General features: G+C 42.9%; 1 protein-coding gene across 8 annotated transcripts; it reads right to left on the reverse strand.

Annotated features, from left to right (window-relative positions):
* Positions 1–1,286: 1,286 nt before the first annotated feature.
* TMEM40 (transmembrane protein 40) lies at positions 1,287–18,482 on the reverse strand. Of its 8 annotated transcripts, XM_075096201.1 has the most exons (16): positions 16,731–17,876; positions 16,336–16,392; positions 15,760–15,959; positions 14,214–14,408; positions 12,521–12,577; positions 11,790–11,929; positions 11,062–11,215; positions 9,512–9,619; positions 8,625–8,678; positions 6,820–6,855; positions 5,364–5,396; positions 3,827–3,892; positions 3,449–3,520; positions 3,292–3,366; positions 2,477–2,539; positions 1,287–1,979 (listed from the first exon to the last, which is right to left on the reverse strand). In XM_075096201.1, exons 4-16 carry the CDS (start codon positions 14,323–14,325, stop codon positions 1,960–1,962), a joined length of 990 nt encoding a protein of 329 aa, XP_074952302.1. In that variant the 5' UTR covers positions 14,326–14,408; positions 15,760–15,959; positions 16,336–16,392; positions 16,731–17,876; the 3' UTR covers positions 1,287–1,959. The 8 variants fall into 8 exon arrangements, with proteins under 8 accessions (XP_074952302.1, XP_074952306.1, XP_074952303.1 ...); XM_075096205.1 differs by lacking the exon at positions 14,214–14,408 and having other exon boundaries at positions 16,731–18,482; XM_075096202.1 differs by lacking the exon at positions 16,731–17,876 and having other exon boundaries at positions 16,336–16,719.
* Between the last annotated feature and the right edge of the window lie 1,929 nt (positions 18,483–20,411).

Below are 20,411 nucleotides of genomic sequence, written 5' to 3' on the forward strand. Positions count from 1 at the left end.
GGAAGGAGAGGTACCAGGTCCTGGGGAACCAGTAGGAGGTGGTGGCCCAGCAGAGCTGCGGGAATGAGGATGAGCTATGGGTGCAGGAGGGACTTGAGGGACTTGCAGGACTTGGAGAATGGTGGCTGGGTGAGCACAAGGAGGCTGAAGCTCTTCATAGGAACTTGTATCTCATTTCTGAGCGCTTGGCGAGTGCTGCAGCAAGGGTGATGCGTGAGACCAGAATGAGAGCATTGCCCTTGGGTGAGAGGGGGAAATGTTTAAAATGCCGAGATGGACTGAAGAAGGAGGATCTGAAAGGGCAGCAGGAAATTCCCAGATACACGAGAGGTTGTGGCTGAACATGTAAGTTGCATTTTTCTATGGAATTTAACTCTTCTCATGTGAGGTGCTCTACATTGGATCAGCTGCTTATCTCACATGATGGGTTCTGCTGGGTGATTTTAAAATGTTTTGCTTATTTTACCTTAAGCAGCTTCTGTTTAAAAAAAAAATTTGTTGACTGCAAAGTACCAAATTTGAAAACATACGTAGTATTAGAATATGTTTCTCATCCTGACTATTTCACAAATTACCTTACAGAAAGATGTCATATAGCAGAGGAAACTGAAGAGGCAATTTTCATCAGAGCAGGGTGACTGTGCATAGTTTTTGGTTCACCCAAATGCCATTTGACATTAACAACACTACGCTGGTGGTCTGAGCAAGACCTTATTTGCAGACTAGCAACACAAAATATACAGCATTCTGGTATGACAGACTATTTCTGGAAAGGCATGTAAATGAGAATATATTACAAAATAACTTGTATTCACCCTTATTTGCTTAATTTAACCCTTGACACACTAGGTAACTGCTGTGCCATGTTGATACAGGCCTGCATACAATTGCTGATATTTCTGGATGTGTGTGCAAATGGAACTGCAACACCCAAGAACAATCGACGCTGGAGCTTAAAATTAAGTACAACTGAAAAGTAAGTGTTTTAATTTTCTGAGAAAGTCTTGAAATTGCTTCTCTAAAACTCTGCCTGTTTGGGCTAATGGCTTTTAGATCTACATTTCCTTACAATTTCATGTTTTATGGCTCGTTCTGTCTGATTTGTTGCTTTCATCCTTCTGGGTATCAAGACCTTATGTTTTTACTAAAAATTTAAATGTATCTTTCACAGTCTGCCTATGATTGTGATAGCCCTACATACAAAATGTGTAACATGTCCCTATAAAATGAAAGGAATGTCACAGTTGCACTTTATTTTACTCAAAGAAAGAAAAATATTGGGGGATGAGTCAAATCAAGCACTTTATTAACAGTGGCAAATTTCATCTCTCCTTCTAGGGGAAAAATAATCTCATTACTGCACTATTATGTCACTGCATGTAAAATCTCACCCAGCTTTCACTGGGTGAAATCATTATACGCGCACTATATTGAGTTCTGCCACAATTAATTTATCTGCTTCAGTGCTGTTGCACTGTTGGGGCTCAACTGTGTAAGCAAGCAGCCAGTGTTTGCCTGGTGCGTGGCATCACAAGGGGTGAAGAGGAGGTGACTTTGTGGCTGCCAGGATTCCTACTGAAACATCCAGAGCCTAATCCAGAACCAGCTGAGGATAATATTGGTCATTTTGTTGATTTTGATACACCATAGGCAGACTAACATGGTTGCATTGGGGAGGGAAGGAGCATGTGTTTATTTTTAATGGATTTAAATATAAACCTACATCTAGGCTGTCTTATGAGCTTTGCTGAGCCATGAGTCACTTCAGAAGAAAGGATGGGACCCCATAACACAGTTTCAGCTTTATTTTTGAGGGGAGGGAATTATGTCTTTCTATGGTTTAACATTTCAATATTTCACATTAGCTGTTAAGTTTTTATGTTTGTTTCATAAAGCAGTTCTTTTAATACTAGAAATTCAGACAGCAGGGTTTTGTGGAACTCTCCCGAAATACTCCTCCTAGGCAGCTTTCCTCATACCTGCACAATGAAGATGACAACTGTCAGAAGTATTGTGTTCAAATTGTCATGAATCTACTCAGCGTTTCAGCATTCTTTATATTTTGTGTTCACGAACACCGATAAACATGAGCCTGGACTCTCTTTGAAGACCCAACAACAGAAACCTACCCCCACTCCCTGAATGTTTAATGATAGAATCAGTAAGGTTGGAAAAGACCAACTGTCAAATTGAGCTGTAGAATTCTTAGTCAAACATTGTCAGGAGATAGTTAATACCCCATACAGGGCAGAGTATTAAAAATGTGAAAATGCTCTGCCACATGGAGAGAGTCAAGAATAATTCATTTTCAAACCCAAGCAGCTGTAATGAACTGTAGTAAAATGTTTGTTTCTTTCTTCAATTAAAAAAAAAGATTGGAAATTGTAATTTAGAGAAGTTAGACTTAAGACTTAACCAAAGTGAAGTACCCAGGAAGGTCTAGGGAACATGCATGCAGTCAGTAGATCACTATTACCTGTTGGCCTGAATTTGTCAATCAGAGGAACCAAACTGTTGAGTACACTCCGAATTCGATACACTAATTGTGAAAACAAACATTTTTTTTTTTAAGATGAGCTAGTTAGCAGCATAAAAGAAAAATTCCCAAAACCAAACACTGACACTTGCAACATTAATGAACCCAAGATTACTGTTCAAACAAGCGCTTCAGTGATATCATAAATAACAAAGTAGCGACAAAGCTGATTCCTGAGAGAACCATCCACAACCTACTGAAAATATTAGCACAGGATTACAAGGGAGACTTCTGATCTCAGTTGGGAGGCTAGAACTTGCTGCTAGTTGCACCTTTCCTATGACATCCCTAGGGATTGCCAAGAATGCCCATTTTTTTAGTATCATTTTCAGTAGCTGCTGCTATCCAGGTTCTGCTGAGAGCTCTTCCTCAGGGTGTTCAGCTGCTTCAGTCCCAGGGGAACGAATGGCAGCCTGAGTGAACAGCACATTATAAAGTGTATCCGGGAAGACTGCCTTGTTGCTAAAATTATACGTTGTCATGGCAATGTAGCATTCAGCCATTGCTGCAGAAAGAGGTGACTCAGGGTCTTGTGATCACCGAGAACAAAAAATGAGTCAACCTCTCCCTTCAGCATCACTAAGGCACGTTTGTCTCCAGCCACACTGTAATTGTGAATGAGATGTTTTGGGATAGTTATGTGATGATTTATGGAATCTCAGCACTAGCAGGTTTATAGACTTGCGTAGTTGGATGACTGCATGACCTTGTATCCTTACTGTTGATAAAAAGCTGGCTGCTGTAGATATACTTACCTAAACCAAAGTATATCCCAGTGGTTTCCAGGGAAGCAAAGGTGATTAAACCAATTCCAATAGAAATAGTCCAATCTAAGGCAACAAAATAAATGTTTGGCTTAGTTCATTTTTCTAGCATGCAAGAATTTATCCTTCTTTTGAAGTCTTGCCTTACCTTTGTAGTAGTAGTAGCAAATTAGTAAAGCTCCAATTGCAAAGCAAAGAATGACAAAGTGAAAAAATTCATCTGAAATAGAGAAGGAAAATTAGGTCACAACTGCAAGCATGGGCTTTATGAATACACCTTAGGTAGAGTGTATCGCTCAGCAAATGAAGTCTACTTCCATGAGACGTCTCATACACTAGACTCAAATGCAAAAACATACACGCATGCAAGTTGTTATGAGAAGCCTTGATGCACTCCAACAAAGTACCCATGTCAGAAGAAAGAAAAAAAAAAAGTTTTTTTCAAACCAGAGATTTTATTCATGGACCAAGGTTCAACAGGGCTGACATAATTTGAATTAAAAAAAAAACCCAGAATTTACATTACCATCCTTCCGTATGCCCATCCACCGTACTGTCCACTGAGGGGGGTTAGTGTTCTCATCCTCATATGCTAGAAAAAACAAATGTGTTTTATTGCCATGGAGCTCTGAAATCAAGGACTTCTACGTTTATTTCCCGTTTTGTGTCTGAAATTGATTCTCAGAGCAGAATATATGTAAAACTGCTTGTTCAAAGGAAGGATCTATGAGATAAAATTAGCAATTTTCAAATCACCCAAAAAGACCTTTTCAGAAGGAGCCTTTCAGAAAGATCAAATTAGCAATTTTTAAATCATCCTACAGAGAGATTGTTATTTAAAAAAAAAAACCACAAAACACAAAAGCGTTAACAATATAGAATTGTTTTAAAGCACTCTGAGTCTTCTCTATCTAGTCTGGGACAATCAGTAGTCTCAGAATTACAGTGGGGGCGTAAAGCAGTAGCACAAGGGAGCTTCAGTTTGATTCTTGGGTGCTTTGCACAGTCAGCGCTACAATAATATAATCACCTTCATTACTAAGTGTATGAGTACCATCCATCTACTTAAGCCTGATGTTGAAGTATTATTTCTGCACCCCCCAAATGAAGAATTGTAGCTGACAACTAGTCTCCTATAGCTAGCTATACTGCTACATAGAAAGAACAATGTAAGAACAAACTAGATATTTTAGAGGTTTAAATAGAGAGCATTTTGCTCTCCGCTAGTTGTAAGCAGAGTTGCCAAATTCTGTTCTTTCTCTGACTGTATTGTCAGAAAGCTGAATGTTTTACCAGATTTCCAATGACATGTTCAAAGCGGAAGGTTTTTTTTTTTACTTTTTTTGTTTGTTGATTGCTTGAGAAGACCCCTAGGCAGCCTGCTGCATGTAAGCCTTTGGGAGTTGATTCATCACAAGCTATAGATGCTGATTTCACTTGCATTGGGCTGTGCATCCAGGCAACCGCTGCCTGGCAGTGAACTTAATTTTCTCTAAAGAGGTAACAGGAGAAAACTGCAAATGTACTCAAAATGAGTTCCAGCCTTTTGCTATTGTGCTTTTGAACCATGAAGCAACTAAACTTTACCAAAAAACTCTGTTCTGGGTCACCTGATAATGGAGTCGCATTTTTGATTTGTTGATTCTTTCAGCATTCTGGATTGATCAAGTTCTGGTTTGGGGACAAACTCAATTATTTTATTATTAATGTTAACATAACATTGCACTGTTCTGACTCACAAATGTTGTTCTGTGCAGTTTTACGAATGATCTATAGGCACAGAATTTATCAGAACATCAATTCATGCTTGGCCGGTGTCTGGTCTGTGTTACTCTGCCTCCTAAATGCAACAGTCCCACTGTAACTTTGTATCATGGTATGACTTGCACAGTATTTCTTCTATTAAATATTACAGGGCATTTTAATAACTATTCTTAAACTTCTACTTTTTGATTAGGAAATATCTAGGTATCAAGGAGCTGGTATAGCTAACATCACTAAACAAAACTCAGTCCTGAGAGACAGCAGCCATAAGAAAAACTTGTTTGCTTGTTTCTATTTACCATCTGCAATTGAATCTTCTCTTCTGGCAATCTCTGAAAAGCAACGTAGTTTTATTATTTCTCATGGTAAAAATACAAATATATTGTTTCCTGCCATTATCAGCACTAGCAAGCACAGTGAATATTCACCTATTTGGTGATTCAGTGTAGACAAAACAGTATGTGGAAGTGCCAGAAAAGGAAGGGAAAGAGCCCAGGAACAGATAACAATAAAACTGACTATTCATGGTGATCCCGGGTTCTTTGAAATAGCTGGACAGTAGAAGATTGATGGCCCCTGTGTTCAGTTGCTAGAACTGAAGTTAGAACATAGCAGGGCTGGGATGGCAGTGCTGCACATGTGTATCCCCTGAACCTGTCCCATACAGCAGGCATGGTATCCTGCACTAGCTAAATATTTTCCATGTATTGAAGTAATCTAGAACCGAAGCAACAAAGCAACAAAGGCCATGGCAAGAGTTGGAGAGGCCAAACGCCAACTGGAAAAGTACTGTAATCCTCTTTCCAGACCTGGCAATGGGGGCAGAATTTTGTATTACAATGTATTCCTGTACCCTCCTATTTTATGTAGCTCGTTGGGGATAGGCAAATCATAAACCGCCCTGAGGGATTATGCTGCAACATCCCAACTCTTCTTCCCAACTCTGTCCTCAGCTGAAACAGTCCAAGTCACAGCAACTATTTCCCACTCCACTGAAAAGTGTTTGAGCAGGTGGCCTTTCAAAAAGGCCACTCTGTTGGGCTGGCTGCCTCTCAGAACTAATGAATGTGGCCTTGGCCTGGGAGTGGTGGGCTGAGGTCGGCAATGCAATCAAGCCATTGAAAATTTCCTGCCATGGGCTTTTTACGTCTGTTCTGCTGCTGCTCAGCAGTCCCTGATAAAAGGAAATTTGCCTTTAGACTGGCTGGCTGTTCAAGCCCCTCAGCTGGTATTCTCTGTTGCTTGTCATTTGGCTTTCACCTAGCATCTTCTGCTAGGGAATGCTCCAAGCTAAGTGAGGAAGGCATTCAGAGCTGAGTATCACTGTTTTGCAGAAACCAGTTTCCAGCTCCCTCCCAATCTTGCATCCCTGTTCAGCAGGAGATGGGGGCCTGCAGGTAATGCTGAAAATTGCCTGGCTTTTTTGGGAAGGACCTAGTTGCCTAACAGAATTGCTGGGTTTTCCCCTAACAGGATGACCACTGCTGCAAACTGATCTTGTGAGAACCTGGCGGGCCTACAAAAAATTAGTTAATCTGCTAGAATGCCTTGTACAAATTGCCTGCTATCAGCCAGCTATTCTGACAAGCTTGCAGCAAAACATCTGCACCATGCCCAGATCCAACACCAGGCTGACTGGAAACCAATGTATTCGCAGCCGGGGGAGGTATTTTTTAATATATAAGCATGTCAGGAAGAAGAAACTGCAGCTACAGTCTTCCTTCCAGCAGGACGAGGTTATCTGGGACTGCTTACCTGAATCTCTGTAGGGAACAACCTCTGCTGGTATGCCTAAAACATTATGCAAAGATTATGTAGATTAATATCCATAGTGAGTCCGCATATCTTGCTGCTAGTCCTAGCGCATGCAACTATTGAGTGTGGCTGTGTAGAAGAGATTAGGTAGATAGCAACTCCTGCTCATTAGAGGGGGCAGCTCTGTTGTAGGTTATGCAGTTTGAAAGTGGGAAACACTAATGGATTAGTAACCCCCCTGTATTCCATCTCTCACAATATCTGGGCTCAGGCAGAATTAGACTCCTTTAAGATAAATTAGATCTCACAATGTCAATTTAAATAAGCTACTCTTAAATCTTGGCTGCAATCAATTCAAGACATTAATTAAATGATTAAAGCCTTAACTTTTTACATCCATGGTTCTATACCAGAAGCTGATAGCTATTTCTGTGTGTTGACACAGCATGTTTTCTTCATCTGCATTGTAGTTGTTTTCCACTTTTCCTTTGGAAAAAGTAAGTTTGCAGGTGACACCAAGCTGGGTGGAAGTGTTGATCTGCTGGAGGACAGGAAGGCCCTACAGAGGGACCTGGACAGGCTGGATTGTTGGGCCGGAGCCAACGCTATTAGATTCAACAAGACTAAGTGCCGGGTCCTGCGCTTGGGTCACAACAACCCCGTGCAACGCTATAGGCCTGGGGAGGAGTGGCTGGAGAGCTGCCTGGAGGAAAAGGATCTGGGGGTGTTGGTTGCCGGCTGCCTGAACATGAGCCAGCAGTGTGCTCAGGCGGCCGAGAAGGCCAACGGCATCCTGGCTTGTATCAGGAATAGTGTGGCCAGCAGGAGCAGGGAAGTGATTGTGCCCCTGTACTTGGCACTGGTGAAGCCGCAGCTCGAGTACTGTGTTCAGGTTCAGGCCCCTCACTACAAGAAGGACATTGAGGTGCTGGAGCGTGTCCAGAGAAGGGCAACAAAGTTGGTGAAGGGTCTGGAGAACAAGTCTTGTGAGGAGCAGCTGAGGGAGCTGGGGTTGTTTAGTCTGGAGAAGAGGAGGCTGAGGGGAGACCTTATCGCTCTCTGCATCTACCTGAAAGGAGGTTGTAGCGAGGCGGGGGTTGGACTCTTCTCCCTAGTAACAAGCGATATGATGAGAGGAAATGGCCTCAAGCTGCACCAGGGGAAGTTTAGGTTGGATATTAGAAAAAACTTTTCCACTAAAAGGGTTGTCATGTGTTGGAACAGGGTGCCCAGGGAGGTGGTTGAGTCTCCATCCCTGGAGGTATTTAAAAGAAGGGTAGGCGTGCTGCTTGAGGATATGGTTTAGTGGTGGACTTGGCAGTGACAGGTTAGCGGTTGGACTCGATGATCTTAGAGGGTCTTTTCCAACCTTAACGATTCTATGAAAAGCCTTGGGAATGAGATCCAAGGTATGGTCCTCACTGACGATCTCCAGTCAGCACTGACAGCTGACTGCAGACCCTGTAAGTAATGGCTGTGATAGATATTTTCAAAACTCTTTTGCTGCATTTCAATGGCAACTGTGCAGGCCCAGGCAGTAGGACTTCTCCCACAACAGTAGATTTTGCTATTCTCCTAGTTCAACTCTAAGCACAGGGCATGGCTGAGTGTTAGTATTCCTTGAGCTTCATCTTGTAGGAAATGCCTTTCCTACAGCCAAATTCTGACTGGTCATTTTCCTATGTTTGTACATGTTAATATACCTTTGTTCAAAAGTCAAACCAAACAGTGCTAGAAATTTTCCTTTTTTTGGTTTATATTGGTTGTCTCTAGTAAAAACCAACACTGTTGTCACTTTGTCCTACCTCCAAGCAACTGGCCTTCAGTCTTCTCTCTTCCTAAGTCTTCCCCATCACTTTCTGGATAGAGAAAGTGGTTTTTTTCAATTGGATTAGAGAAACATGCGGCAGCAGTATCAGAAACAACAGCACTGTAAATGTTTGCTCATAATATAATAATGGCTGCGGGATATGTAGGTAAAAATCAAGGCTTTGAAATGCAAGAATCATTATTATCTGCTTTTGCCTCACAGCTCTTCAAAGCTGGCTGAACAGGAGAAAAACAAAATCTGTGGTTGGAATAATTTGTATGAAGGGGTGTAGTGGGAAACATCAGCACTGCTAATTAGTTTGAAAAATTTATTTCTACATGCAACTCATTTGATCTTAATCAGCTAGTGGTTTTCTGCATCAGAATAAGCCAGTATCAGCATTATCACTTCCATGTTGCCTGTCACTTCTTCGTCTCTTTCATTTTCCATGAATGAAATGATCTAGTGGCAGCCAAAGTGACTTTTGATACACTACTGATGTTTGCCAGTAAGAAATGTTAGCTGCATTGCCAGCTACTACAGTACATTGACTATTCTTTGCCTCCTGCTATAGCGCAGGCTTCAGTTAGACAATAAATGCACTGAAGATCATAGAAGTTATGATCTTTTATTTGGGAAGAAATCTTGCAGCAAATTTCTACATTTCTGAAACCTCCAACTTTCACAACAGCAGGAGGCAGCCACTATTTCACTGATAATGAATCTAGAGGTAGTGATTATTTCCTGTGTTCTCTCTTTTGCACAGTTTCTTACTTTTTTAGAGTTCTGCAGAATTGCTACAAGTTTCCTATGTGAATCTCTTATGAACCAAAAATCAGACTAAATTATGTATCACGGAAAGATAAAATAAATCCTCTTTACCTTGTGTATCTTCATCCATGGACTCATGGGGTGAGTTTTCAGCCTCTTTTTCCCCTTGTGAGAACATGAGATTCCTTTCCAATCTCTTCAGGAGTTTCAATTTTTCATCTGTTTTACATATAAAAACTATTAAAAACAACTATTTGCATCTTCTCTCTTTTACAATGACAGCTTTCACAATGTTTTATTAAGGGTTATCTGCCAGGAAATCAGACCCTTAGTCTTATTTCAGGTGTGGTTTTTGCACACAAGGAGTAGTACAAAGCATTACAAATGAAAACGTCATATATATCACTGTTTAGACTTTCTTAAATGGTTGTGGTAGATGCCTAAAGTTTCATATTCTGGCCTTTAATTTACACATAATGCTACCCCTGTGAAAATTCCCACTCCCTGAAGCATCAGCTGCAGCTGAAAGATGCTTTAGCTGGAGAATAGTTGCTCACCCTTCCCTGGGTTGCTTCTCCCTTCAGCCCTGTGATTTCTGCTGGGTTCCCGTGTTTGTGCCACAATGCCAGCACCCTCTTGTGGCACAAAAGCAAAGCCCTCAAAGCCAGCTGGGCCAAACCACCTTGGAGGAGAATACTGCGAGATACTGCCTCCTGGGCCAGGCTCCTGCCTTGTGTGGCTGGAGTTGCAGGTGATTCAGATTCAGATATGTGCTGAGGGCTGGCGAGTCTGTGCGTCTCTTCATTATTAGTTGTAATATTTGAATACATGCAGCTAGACATGATTCCCCCTGGCTGCTTGATGCTGCTCACTGTACAATAGCAGGAAGGGGGTGCCTGCTGTGACAAACCTTCCTACTCTGACAGGTGACCAGAGCTGGGCTCCTCACAGGGCTGGGAAGTCCCTCCCCTTCATGAGCATGTTTGATCAAGCAGAAACAGGATCTCCTTGAGGGTCTCCACTTAAATTCAGGGTCACGTTAAGTGAGTGCAGGTCTGTGATCTATTAAAGACAATTAACGACTCTATAGACCCTGTGGAACTGCACTTAGTTTCTTATTGCACAACCAGGCAAATGAGAAGTACAGTGGAGTCTATTTGTAGCTTTTTGCCAGGTTCAGCACCCTGAGCGGCATCCTCTATCCACTCCTAGTCACTGCTACATGTGCTGCTAGGGTCATTTGCAAAAATATTTTCAGTGGCTCAGCTCGGATTTCTTACCACTGTGAGAGCTCAGAGAGGTCAACAGTCCATGCAAAAAAGTATCCTGGGTGTCATGAACCCAGCTAGACAGGAAAAACTAGGCACCACTTTAAGTCAGAGAATTTTGTTTGGCATCACCATCCCAGGACATCCTCTTTCCCTAAACACACAAGTTTTTTGCCCCAGAAGAAACCAAGTCAAACTAAAGTAAAATGTTACCTTTGGTCCCCACTATCACCATACCTAACTGACTTTTCTAAGCAGTATTTCTAGACATCTTAGTTGTTCACTAATAATCACTTCCAAGCATATATCAAGAGTTTTCAAACCAGTGTCATGTCCCACTGGCACTGCAGTGGTTTTAACAAAATAGCTGATGAGCAGCCAGGTAGGACTCACCCTTTCCCTTGGAGCTCGGAAGCTGCCTATACCCAGATGGGTTGGTTGCCTTCAGCAAGAGGTAGAGAACAGCCATTGCTCTGACTCCTTTCTTCTCTATAGCTTTCAGGCAGGCTGCACAGCCTCCAGGCAGGACGCTGCAGCTGTTGAGGAGCTGAAATAAAGGTAATTAAATAGCAAATAGTCTTTCCAATAAAATGTAGCCTATAGATACATATCCCATTATACAAATGAAAGTATCTCACCCGATCTGTGGGAAATGTAATCCCTTGCCCCTACTATACAAGGGGGAAGTGAGGGACAAAGAGTAATGCCAAAGATGGGAAGAGAATGTGAACTCCATTCAGCAACTCAGAGCAGAGCTGTCAACTGGGAAAGAAACATGGTATGTAACAGTTAACTATTTAAAGAGCTGGAGAAATATAGTTATAGGGTCTGAAATGGACATAGAATCGCTGCAGTACCTTACAGCAAAATGTCACTGCCTAGAAAACAGTGAGCTGAAGTGATCCTGCGGAATTTATACAAAGCCAGTTATTTTTTCACATGGAGAACAATGAAGTAAAAAGCAGCAGCTTGAGTCTCATTTATCTAAGTGCCCTTTTACAGCATTTAGCATGTTTTAGATATCAGATAATTGGACTGTATGTTTTCTCTCCCCAAAATATATCACAGAAGTATAAAAGTACCTGTATTACAATGTCTTGCACGTTTCTGTATTAACTTACATTGTTCTTTTCTTCAGTGTTCAGGATAGGTGGGTCAGTGGCGGCTAAACATTTTACAAGTGATTCCCAGAAGGACTGGTTCATTTCCTCATGATTCTCCAAGTAACTGGCATCAGCAGTAAAAACCCTCTGGAAAATATCTGAGAAGAAAAATGAGCATATCACTATGCAGGCAGTAGAGGTGGGTTGCATGATAGTGTTCCTGTGGTGCTCGGTGAAGGCGTGGTGACAGACGTTGGACTCTGCAGCATGTTAGCGTATAGGAGAGAGACTAGTGCTGTATTGTATAAAGCAGTTCAGTCTGCCAGAAATCAGTAGAAAAACGTTAATAGTCCATACAAATCACTCATGTGGCTGTGATGCTCCTGTCTCAGTTAAAGAAGCAGGGGAAGTATTCCTAGCTATTCAACGGGTGCTTGACCATGCTATTTTACAGAGAGGCACAAAGACACAAAGGGCTGGATGCCAAGGTATTGAGATAGCTCATTAGGCATTTAATGCACAGCAAAATCTCCTTCGTGCCTCTAAATTCCCACAAGCACATGGCCAAGGCCTGATGAGAACCCTGTGGAAGAGCTGGGAACTAGCCGCTGGTCTCTCTTTTGCAAGCAAGGAGATGGACAGAGCATGTTTTCAGAGAAAACAAGTTTCATTGACTCATGACCACCCTAGCAAATGCTATTGTGTAGTGTGAATGATCCGAACCTTTGATCTTTGTGTGCTACCCTTACCTTGATCTTCTTCAGTAAGATCTGGGAATGGGACATTTAAATTCTCCATTTCTGTGCCTGTTTGAAAGGGGACAAGCAGCATATTTAGAAATGCATCAGTCTGACCCTCTCTTTTTCTGCCTTACATTTGATTTTCTGCAAACACAGCGTCTATCTCTAGGCACTTTAGTTTTGAAATCACTTCTCTGTTGCAATGGCAGTTTCACATCATGATTCATTTACCTTCCTGGGACTCATTTGTGACTCCTCTGAGTGCATCTTGCTGGGCTGGCCTTTGGTTATTAAGAAAGAACAGAAGTCTGAGTAAAATGAAAAGAAGTTCGACTTGATCATTCACATTGTTGGTTTTTTACAACTACCAAGATGTCTAATTAACCATTTACCACAGATGTGAGTAACTTAATAGGCCCTCTTCCATTCACAAAACAGAACGATTATTCTATACCTTTGACATCCTTATACTTAAAATGTACCAATCGGGGAGAAAAGTAGAAGTAGTTCATAGGAGAGCCCCGCAATATTTAGAGTCCTTGCCTCACAGAAGACTTTGAGACTCCAACATCTGTTCTTCCCAAGTTGTCATGAAAAGGAAATTTCCGCTAACTTTATGAATTAAAAATTTGTGAGTGTTGATCCCAGAATTCTTACTGGTATTTGTCACAGAAACAAAACATTCTGACATCCCTGAAATCCAGTGTTTCCTTTTGTTTTGGCTAAACTCACCCCAGAAATTTTGTTCTGAGGCTGTTTTTATTCTGATGAAGCATTTTTGTGGTGGCTGTGGCTCTGAACAGTTGCCCCCACCTACTGTGGTCCAGGCATCCTGCACTGACTGCATCTCCCCTCATGCATCATTTCTATTGTATTAAGAGATACAAAAGAAGATTTTTGAAACTGTACTTCAGGCTCCCCCACTATACTATTGCAGGGTGCAATAGGAAAACATACACCCACAGGTTTTCTTACAATATTACTTTTGGATCCATTCAATAAAACACTTTCCATCAAGCAGTTTGAAAACTGTTTCCTTTAAATTTTCCAGATGGACTACTGTTCCTTTTGCTACAGGCAGTTTCAGTTCCATAGAGACTATTGTATCAATCAGAAAAATATTCTAATACAAAAATCCAAAACAGGTCCAGTTAATATCTTCTGAAGGACAGTGTAACACACAAGCAAATGCATATTCATTCTGGAAACAGAACAACTTCTTAGTGTCTCAGTTCTCAGACAGAGACACAAACAGACTCCAAAGTAGCTGCAAAAGGCATCCCTCCTTTGGAACCAGGGTTGAAGTCCCACTTTTTCTGATATGTTGGTGATTCTGGGGGCTTTCTCCATTCTTAGGCGGCAAGTGTTCTTCAAGTGATGAGGTCCTTAGTTTGAAACTTTTTAGCCGCTGGTTTGTTGTTTCACTCTGGGAAAATTGCTTAACCTCTTTAATCATTTTTAAAGGCTAAGCCCAGAAAACTGCTTACCTACCTCCTAGGTGTATTGTGAGAAAAAAGTAATTCAGCATTTTAAGAACACTTTGAAGTTATTCCCAATGATAAGTCCATGCAAGACATCTATGATGGCAGATAATACCTTTTATTTAACCACCTGATATACCTGGAAACTGGCAAGCTTTTGGACAAACAAGCTTTGAACTCTATCAATCAGTCTAACAAAAGTTTTTACCTCCCACACACACCTTGCCTGACTTTCAGGTGCACAGCACTGCTGTAGCTGTGGCAGCAGCACTGTGTGACAGTTGCCGGCAATGTGAGACTGTGAGCACCCGATAGGGAATGCAGGAAATGCATCTGTCCCCCTGCCCAGGTAAGCAACAGCTGATGTTGAAATACAGGAACCCAGCGTACCACACCCTGGATGAACTCGTTCTCAGCTGCACAATAAAGAACAGCCACACAATAAAGAACGTCATTTCTGTGTAGTTATGTATCTCTACCTATGGTTTTCAGCCTTTTTCAGTATCTTCCTCCCTGCTATTAACTCAGCTTAAACCTTGCAACAGTGTTTGCTTCTGTAAGTTAAACCCTTTAGACCTCTCTGTGGACTGCACAGTTAAAATACCAGGACTAAAGGAACAAAATTACCTTAAATGTAAACATTTATTTTCTGGCTGATGAATTCCATTTCATAAAAATATTTATAAATATCCACAGATTTTACTGTTGAGTGAAATTCAGGAGTTTTATCTTTGGGGCTCACCATTCGAGACGTGTTGTTCTGCCTGCAGCGTGAACTTGTCGCAGCAGCTGCCTTATGCCAGCTTTGCATCATCCTAAAGACAAAGTGAGCAGGTAGGCACTGGCAGATCTGTTGCACCACACGCAAAGAAGGAGCGGATACAACACTGAAGGCAGAGGAGATGCTGTCAACCTCATTTGCTATCAGATTGATTTACCTGAAAACTGTTCATTTGCTGGCCCATATGACCAGACTGCTCAGCTGTAACACCAACAGAAGCCTGTCTGCTTAATGCACTTGTGCATCCCACTCTGATAAGACCTGGATGCCATAAGAGGATCCAGGAGAAGCCAGCATCTGCTCCCATCTCCCTTTCTGTGCCTCCAGCAGAGCTAAGCCCAGTCAGTCACCAAGCTTTACATAACTAAGGAAGATGGGTACCTAATTTCTGTTAGACTATGGGCAATTAATTCCCCTGTGGCTCTTCTGGAAAGAAAATCAGATCTAAACAAAGGATAAGTGTACACATTTAATTATTGTATATTTTAAAAGTGATTTAGTTGATTATACCTCATAATGAGAGAAGGATGATATTATACTGGCATTTCAACCTGGCCATGAGCTCATTGGAGAATGACATGAACAACAGACCTCATCTTGCTTTCCCCACAGTAAATCAGAACTTAATTGCAGGGAGGTCTTTTTAACATGTTAGAATGAAATTTGTGTGCAGAGTCAGACTTCTCCTAGTTGTTTAGAAAGTGAGGCTAATAACTGCCATACATTACAACCTTTTGCTTAGCTGCTGAAATATGAGTGAAATTGTTCAATGGGATAGCAAAAACTCAAAATAAGGTAAAATAAGGTTGTTTGGACTTCAAGACAAAAACCAGACAATCCTAAACCTTTTCTCTTTGAAACTAAACTTTTACCTTTCATTTTAAATTATATGTTAACACCAAGTCTTGCTAAATTTTATTTTAAACATAAATGTTAAGTCCCTCCCTGGCTTTCTCTCAAACCAAACCAAACTTCATAAAACACACCTGCAAGTCTTAGGTTGGTCCTAGCTCTTGGTTCCACAGGAAGATGTCCTGGAGGGCTGTGGTCGTGCTGAAAGCTGGTAGTTTCTTCCAGCGAGACAACAAAAAACTGATCCACGCCAGCTCAGTTTGAAACCATTCCTATTCTAGTCTCCTCGGCAATGCCACCGTGAGATAAATCTTCTATTTGTCTGCTTGCCTTCCTGTTGTCAAATATAGTTGAAATGTGTCAGAGAAGTAGCAAAACTCGAAGACTTTTCACTTTTTACAGTATCCTTGAACAGAGGCAGGTGGAGAGACCCAGCGAGTGCGTGTCACCCTGGGAAGGGCAGCTCCTCAGGCTCAGTGGGACCTTCCCCATGGGGGTGAGCAAGAAGCAGGCGCAGCCTGCCAACCCCCTGCCGCAGCACCAGCGCTCCCTTCCTTTCCCAGTTCTCACAGCGAGCCCGGACATGGTGGCTGTGCTGCCGTCAGCCCTACACCCACAAACCTGGGGCAGTTTGCTGCCTGTTTTCCAGCCACACTGGGAAAATAATGGCAGTGCTCCCATACACATTTACATATACCATTTGAAATTACCTCGTTTGTATTTCTCCTTACGCGCCGTGTGCTCCTTTCTGTGGTCGTTGGAAAGCTCTGAAGGGAAGAAAGTGAGCTCATCAGATGCCAGAAGAGCTCATGTTTCTAGTCTAAGTAAAGTTAAGGCAAACAAATCCTCCTCCACACATAAAATAGGGGGTTGCCACGAGGACTTTATAGAAAAAAAAATTGAAAAGACGTGGCGGTCCAGTCAGGAAGACACACAGGTTACAGGGAAGTCCTGTGCCTTTGCCCCCACAGCACTACGACCCCTCAGTGTCGTGGTGCCTCAGGGAGTAATCAACAACCCAGCCGCGTACCGAGAGCCAGGACACAACCCCAAACACCCTCAGTGTCAGTCAGAAGAAGCTACTGAACCCCTCCCTGGCACTTACCTGCAGGGCTGTGCGGAGGGCCGGGATCCCGGGGCAGGGCGTGCGGGCGGGAGGGTAGGCGTCGGGGCTGGCGCTGGGCCTCACGTGGCCTACCCTGACTCACAGCCCAAGAGGCGGCGGCGGCTCCACGTCGTCCTCCCGCCACTGCTGGTTGTGCTCCAGGTGTGGCGGGAGGAGCTGGGTGTTTTCCGTGTCCCCGAGGTCTGAGGAAGGCAGCCATGAGCCAACGCTGCCAGAGTGGGGGAGAGGTGCTGGGCGGCCTCCCAGTCTGTCTCAGACACCCAGGGGTGACCCCCTTCCAAAGCCAGCAGGACACCATCTTCCATGATGTCCCTGCTCATCGCAAGGAGGGTTGGTTTAGATGACCTCTAAAGGTGCCTTCTAACACAAGCCAGAAAAAAAAAAAAAAAGGTGGGTTTTGTACCACACTCTCATTAGGAACAGATTGCCAGTACGGGGGTCAGGTCCAGTCTTCTGCGCTGGGGGCCCAGGAGTGGCCCCCACCATCATCCCTGAGGCAGACATGCTGCCCATGTCCCTGTTTCCCAGGGCTGCGGCGCCCAGTGATGGAGCAGTCAGGCTGCTGACAAGGAAGGGAAGCATCCATCACGTCTGTCTCCAGCAGCCAGAGACCGTGCTGAAAACAAAGCCAGATCCACCTCTACGTTACGGATGTGCTCACCAAGGCACAACAGACTGAGCCACGTTCAAAAAATCTTCCTCTGTTGTTTGCGCTGCACAAAAAGTCACTGAGGTCCCCTGCCTAGGTAAGATACACAGCTACCCCTCCCAGGAAAAGGACTTTACATCACCCAGATCAGGTGATAAGCTTGAAAAGACAGGACGATCTCCTGTGTTTGCAGGTGCTTGGGGTGTGAATGAGGTGAAGCAGCCTGTACTGATTGCCAGGAGCCAGCCAGGCTGCGAGGAACAGTGCTGGCCGTTTACTCCCAGGTAGTTTACCCTGCTTGGGCCAACCCTCAGCCTTCGGGCATGCTTAATTCTATCTGCTTAGAGTCAGGCAGGAATTCCAATACCTAAGTCAGTTTTTGCCAAAAAAATATTTGTATGTCTTAGGCTAAGCTCCCCAGCCTAGCATTTGCTTTCATTAGTACCAGGGGTCTCTCAGGTCTCGTCACGCACCCCACAATAGATTTCCACCCAAACCTTTGCCAGGTACAAAAGTTCTCTGGATTTCATAGCTGGAAGTTAGATTTTTGTCAAATTAGGTGTGCTTTTCCAGCAAGGCATATAATAAGTGAGTGGGTGCATATCCTCCATCTGTTATGTGGTTAAATGTCATTCCCGATGCATTACCTGCTTGCTCTTAGAAAGCAACAGGGAGCAGCCCAAGGTGGATCCAGTATCTGATTAGCCTAGGGTAACAGTGGTAAACGGGGGGGTTTCTCTTTGCCCTTTCACAGCAATCTGTTTTGCTCTCAGTAACTCTATTAATGGCCTCCTGAGTTCTGATAATAGCAAATGTTAGAGATCAGGATGGGCAGTCTTAAAAAAACAAAGGTCTTTCAGATCCTTGAGTTTGTCTGCAGACAATTTCCCACATGCTAGTGACTGCTTTCCTGTCCTCACTGCCTGGCTGTGCAGCACCCATGTGGTCTGGCTCTCTTGTGCTGTGTAGGCCAGGAGTTACCCATTCTTGGCCACTCAGGGTACCAATTTGCTTTGATTACAGGTTTAATGCTCTGTTTACTGGCAGGAGGAAGAGATACAAATGGTTTCCTTGAAGTCCTCACTGCCTCTGTTAGAATAACTTGAAAGAAAATATCCCTCTTTCTTTGTCCTACACCTGCAGTACGCCCATTGGCGCTCTCCTCTGAGGCCTTCTCTTCCATTTCTGATGAGTGTAACTTCTTCAGCACAACATTAAACTGAAGCCATGCCAGAGTTGTTTTATGCTTAGGGGAGCAGCTCCTTCACTAGCAGACAATGGTTTCTGACCCAGCCAGCCTTCGGCACTTCTGCTTAATGTCTTAACACCTGGCCAAAATAAAAAAAACTTGTGAGAGTCAAGAATCTGCACAGTAGCCTGCTGTTAGCAGACAAGAGAGTGGAGGAGAAGGGGGAGACTTCTGTGCATGAAAGCAGAAAAAGGAAGCTCAGCCTAGAGGCTCAGTACCTAATATACACCAGCTACACTGAAACAGGCATTTTCACCTTGGTGTTTCCCACTAGAGTTGCTCCTGGGTAATTAACTAATTAATTAAGCCTTTCTTAGGCCAGTCTTTTGCCTTTGGCCTCTAATATTCTTACCTAAGGAAGCACCCTAGCTCCTGTGGCCTCCTAAGCTCCTTCTAGGCCTGTCCATAGGTAACCCAACTTTTCAGATGCTAGACTAAAATATGGTTCTGGGTTTGGCTTCATTTCAGTAGGATTTGTGTTACATCCTGGTGTAAGAGTTCCTTTTTCTTAGCAAGTATTGCCTCTGTCCAAGTATGATGTTTGGTCAATTGAATATGTGTGTGAAGAGCAATAGTTGGTGTCACAGGAGATTAATAGGGACATTCCAAGAGCACAGTGTGTCTATTGATTATACAAGGTGTGGTCATGTTAAGTTGTTTGTCAAATTAAGCTAACGGTGCAGCAACTGTACCCTGGTGCAGTTGGTGTCTGAGGAGTAGGTGTGCAGAGCAGGTTGTATCCCTGCCCTGCTCTCCTCTCCTCTTCAGGTACTGATGCTTCTGGAGAGACAGGGACACAGATAAAGAAAGTAATTTATCCTTCCAGTAGGAGGTATGCATTGATATTTTTCATTTCCAATTGTTTTGTTGTTGTTTGGGGTTTTTTAAGCAGGCTGTTTCATTAGTTTTCCACAAGTGCCTATTCAAGTGCCTTGTCTCACCTACCCTGACATATTTAATTACATGTAATGTTTAATACTTAAAGCAGGTAATATTCTGCATCTACTTCTGCTGGGAGAATATTATCTAATTAATTAGAATGCTTTATCATGTATTACATGTGTTTATTTTGTCCCTATTTGGGAACTGTCCTCTGAGAGAACTAGGAGATGGTGATTTACTTTTTGTATGCTGGGCAAATAGCTTCCAGGCGGGGTTTAGAGACAGAAGACACAGGCTGAGGAGCCCTTATGCTTGACACTAATTGGGTACAGTATGTGTGCATGGATTTGTCACACAGGCAGGTTGCATGAGGAATGTAGAAATACTCTTAAGTGAGTGCAGGAGGGGCACAGTGACGGTACATATTCAGAGTAGTAATTACCCATTTAGTCATTCACATTTCTGTCGGATTAAAACACTCCCATGATACCTGTTGCCCTACCCTAACTTTTATCCAAAGGGTAAAATTAGTCCTATCTGTGCATTTACTTCGTTGCTACTTTTTTCTTTAAATAAAGTCTTCTTAAACAAACAATTGTTGTGAGACTGCGAAGTACATGTGACTGAGGGATTGGCGTATCTGATTATGCTTCAATGCCAGCTGCAGTTTGAAGGCTACAGCTAGTTTACAGATACCTTTCTGTTTTTAAACTCTCAACACCTTTGCGAGAGAGTGAAGAGAAAAGCAGCAGGTAATAAGTACAACCCACTCTAACCTTCCAAGCTATCACTGAACTAATAACACAGTCTTACGCTGGGAGATCATGAGGAAGCAGCTGCTTGCCTTTGGCTGAGCTGAGAAGAATTCTGAGGTTTAACC

Source organism: Phalacrocorax aristotelis, chromosome 6 (genome assembly GCF_949628215.1).
Source record: "Phalacrocorax aristotelis chromosome 6, bGulAri2.1, whole genome shotgun sequence".
NCBI lineage: Eukaryota > Metazoa > Chordata > Aves > Suliformes > Phalacrocoracidae > Phalacrocorax > Phalacrocorax aristotelis.

Excerpts from the sequence above, each read along its gene's own strand:
- TMEM40 (XM_075096201.1), bottom strand. The coding sequence starts at position 14,325 with ATGCATTTCCTGCATTCCCTATCGGGTGCTCACAGTCTCACATTGCCG. Across the intron at positions 6,856-8,624 it reads TGAAGGCCAGTTGCTTGGAG|GCATACCAGCAGAGGTTGTT; the intron begins GTAGGACAAAGT and ends ATAATGTTTTAG. Across the intron at positions 3,521-3,826 it reads GATGGGCATACGGAAGGATG|ATGAATTTTTTCACTTTGTC; the intron begins GTAATGTAAATT and ends TCTCTATTTCAG.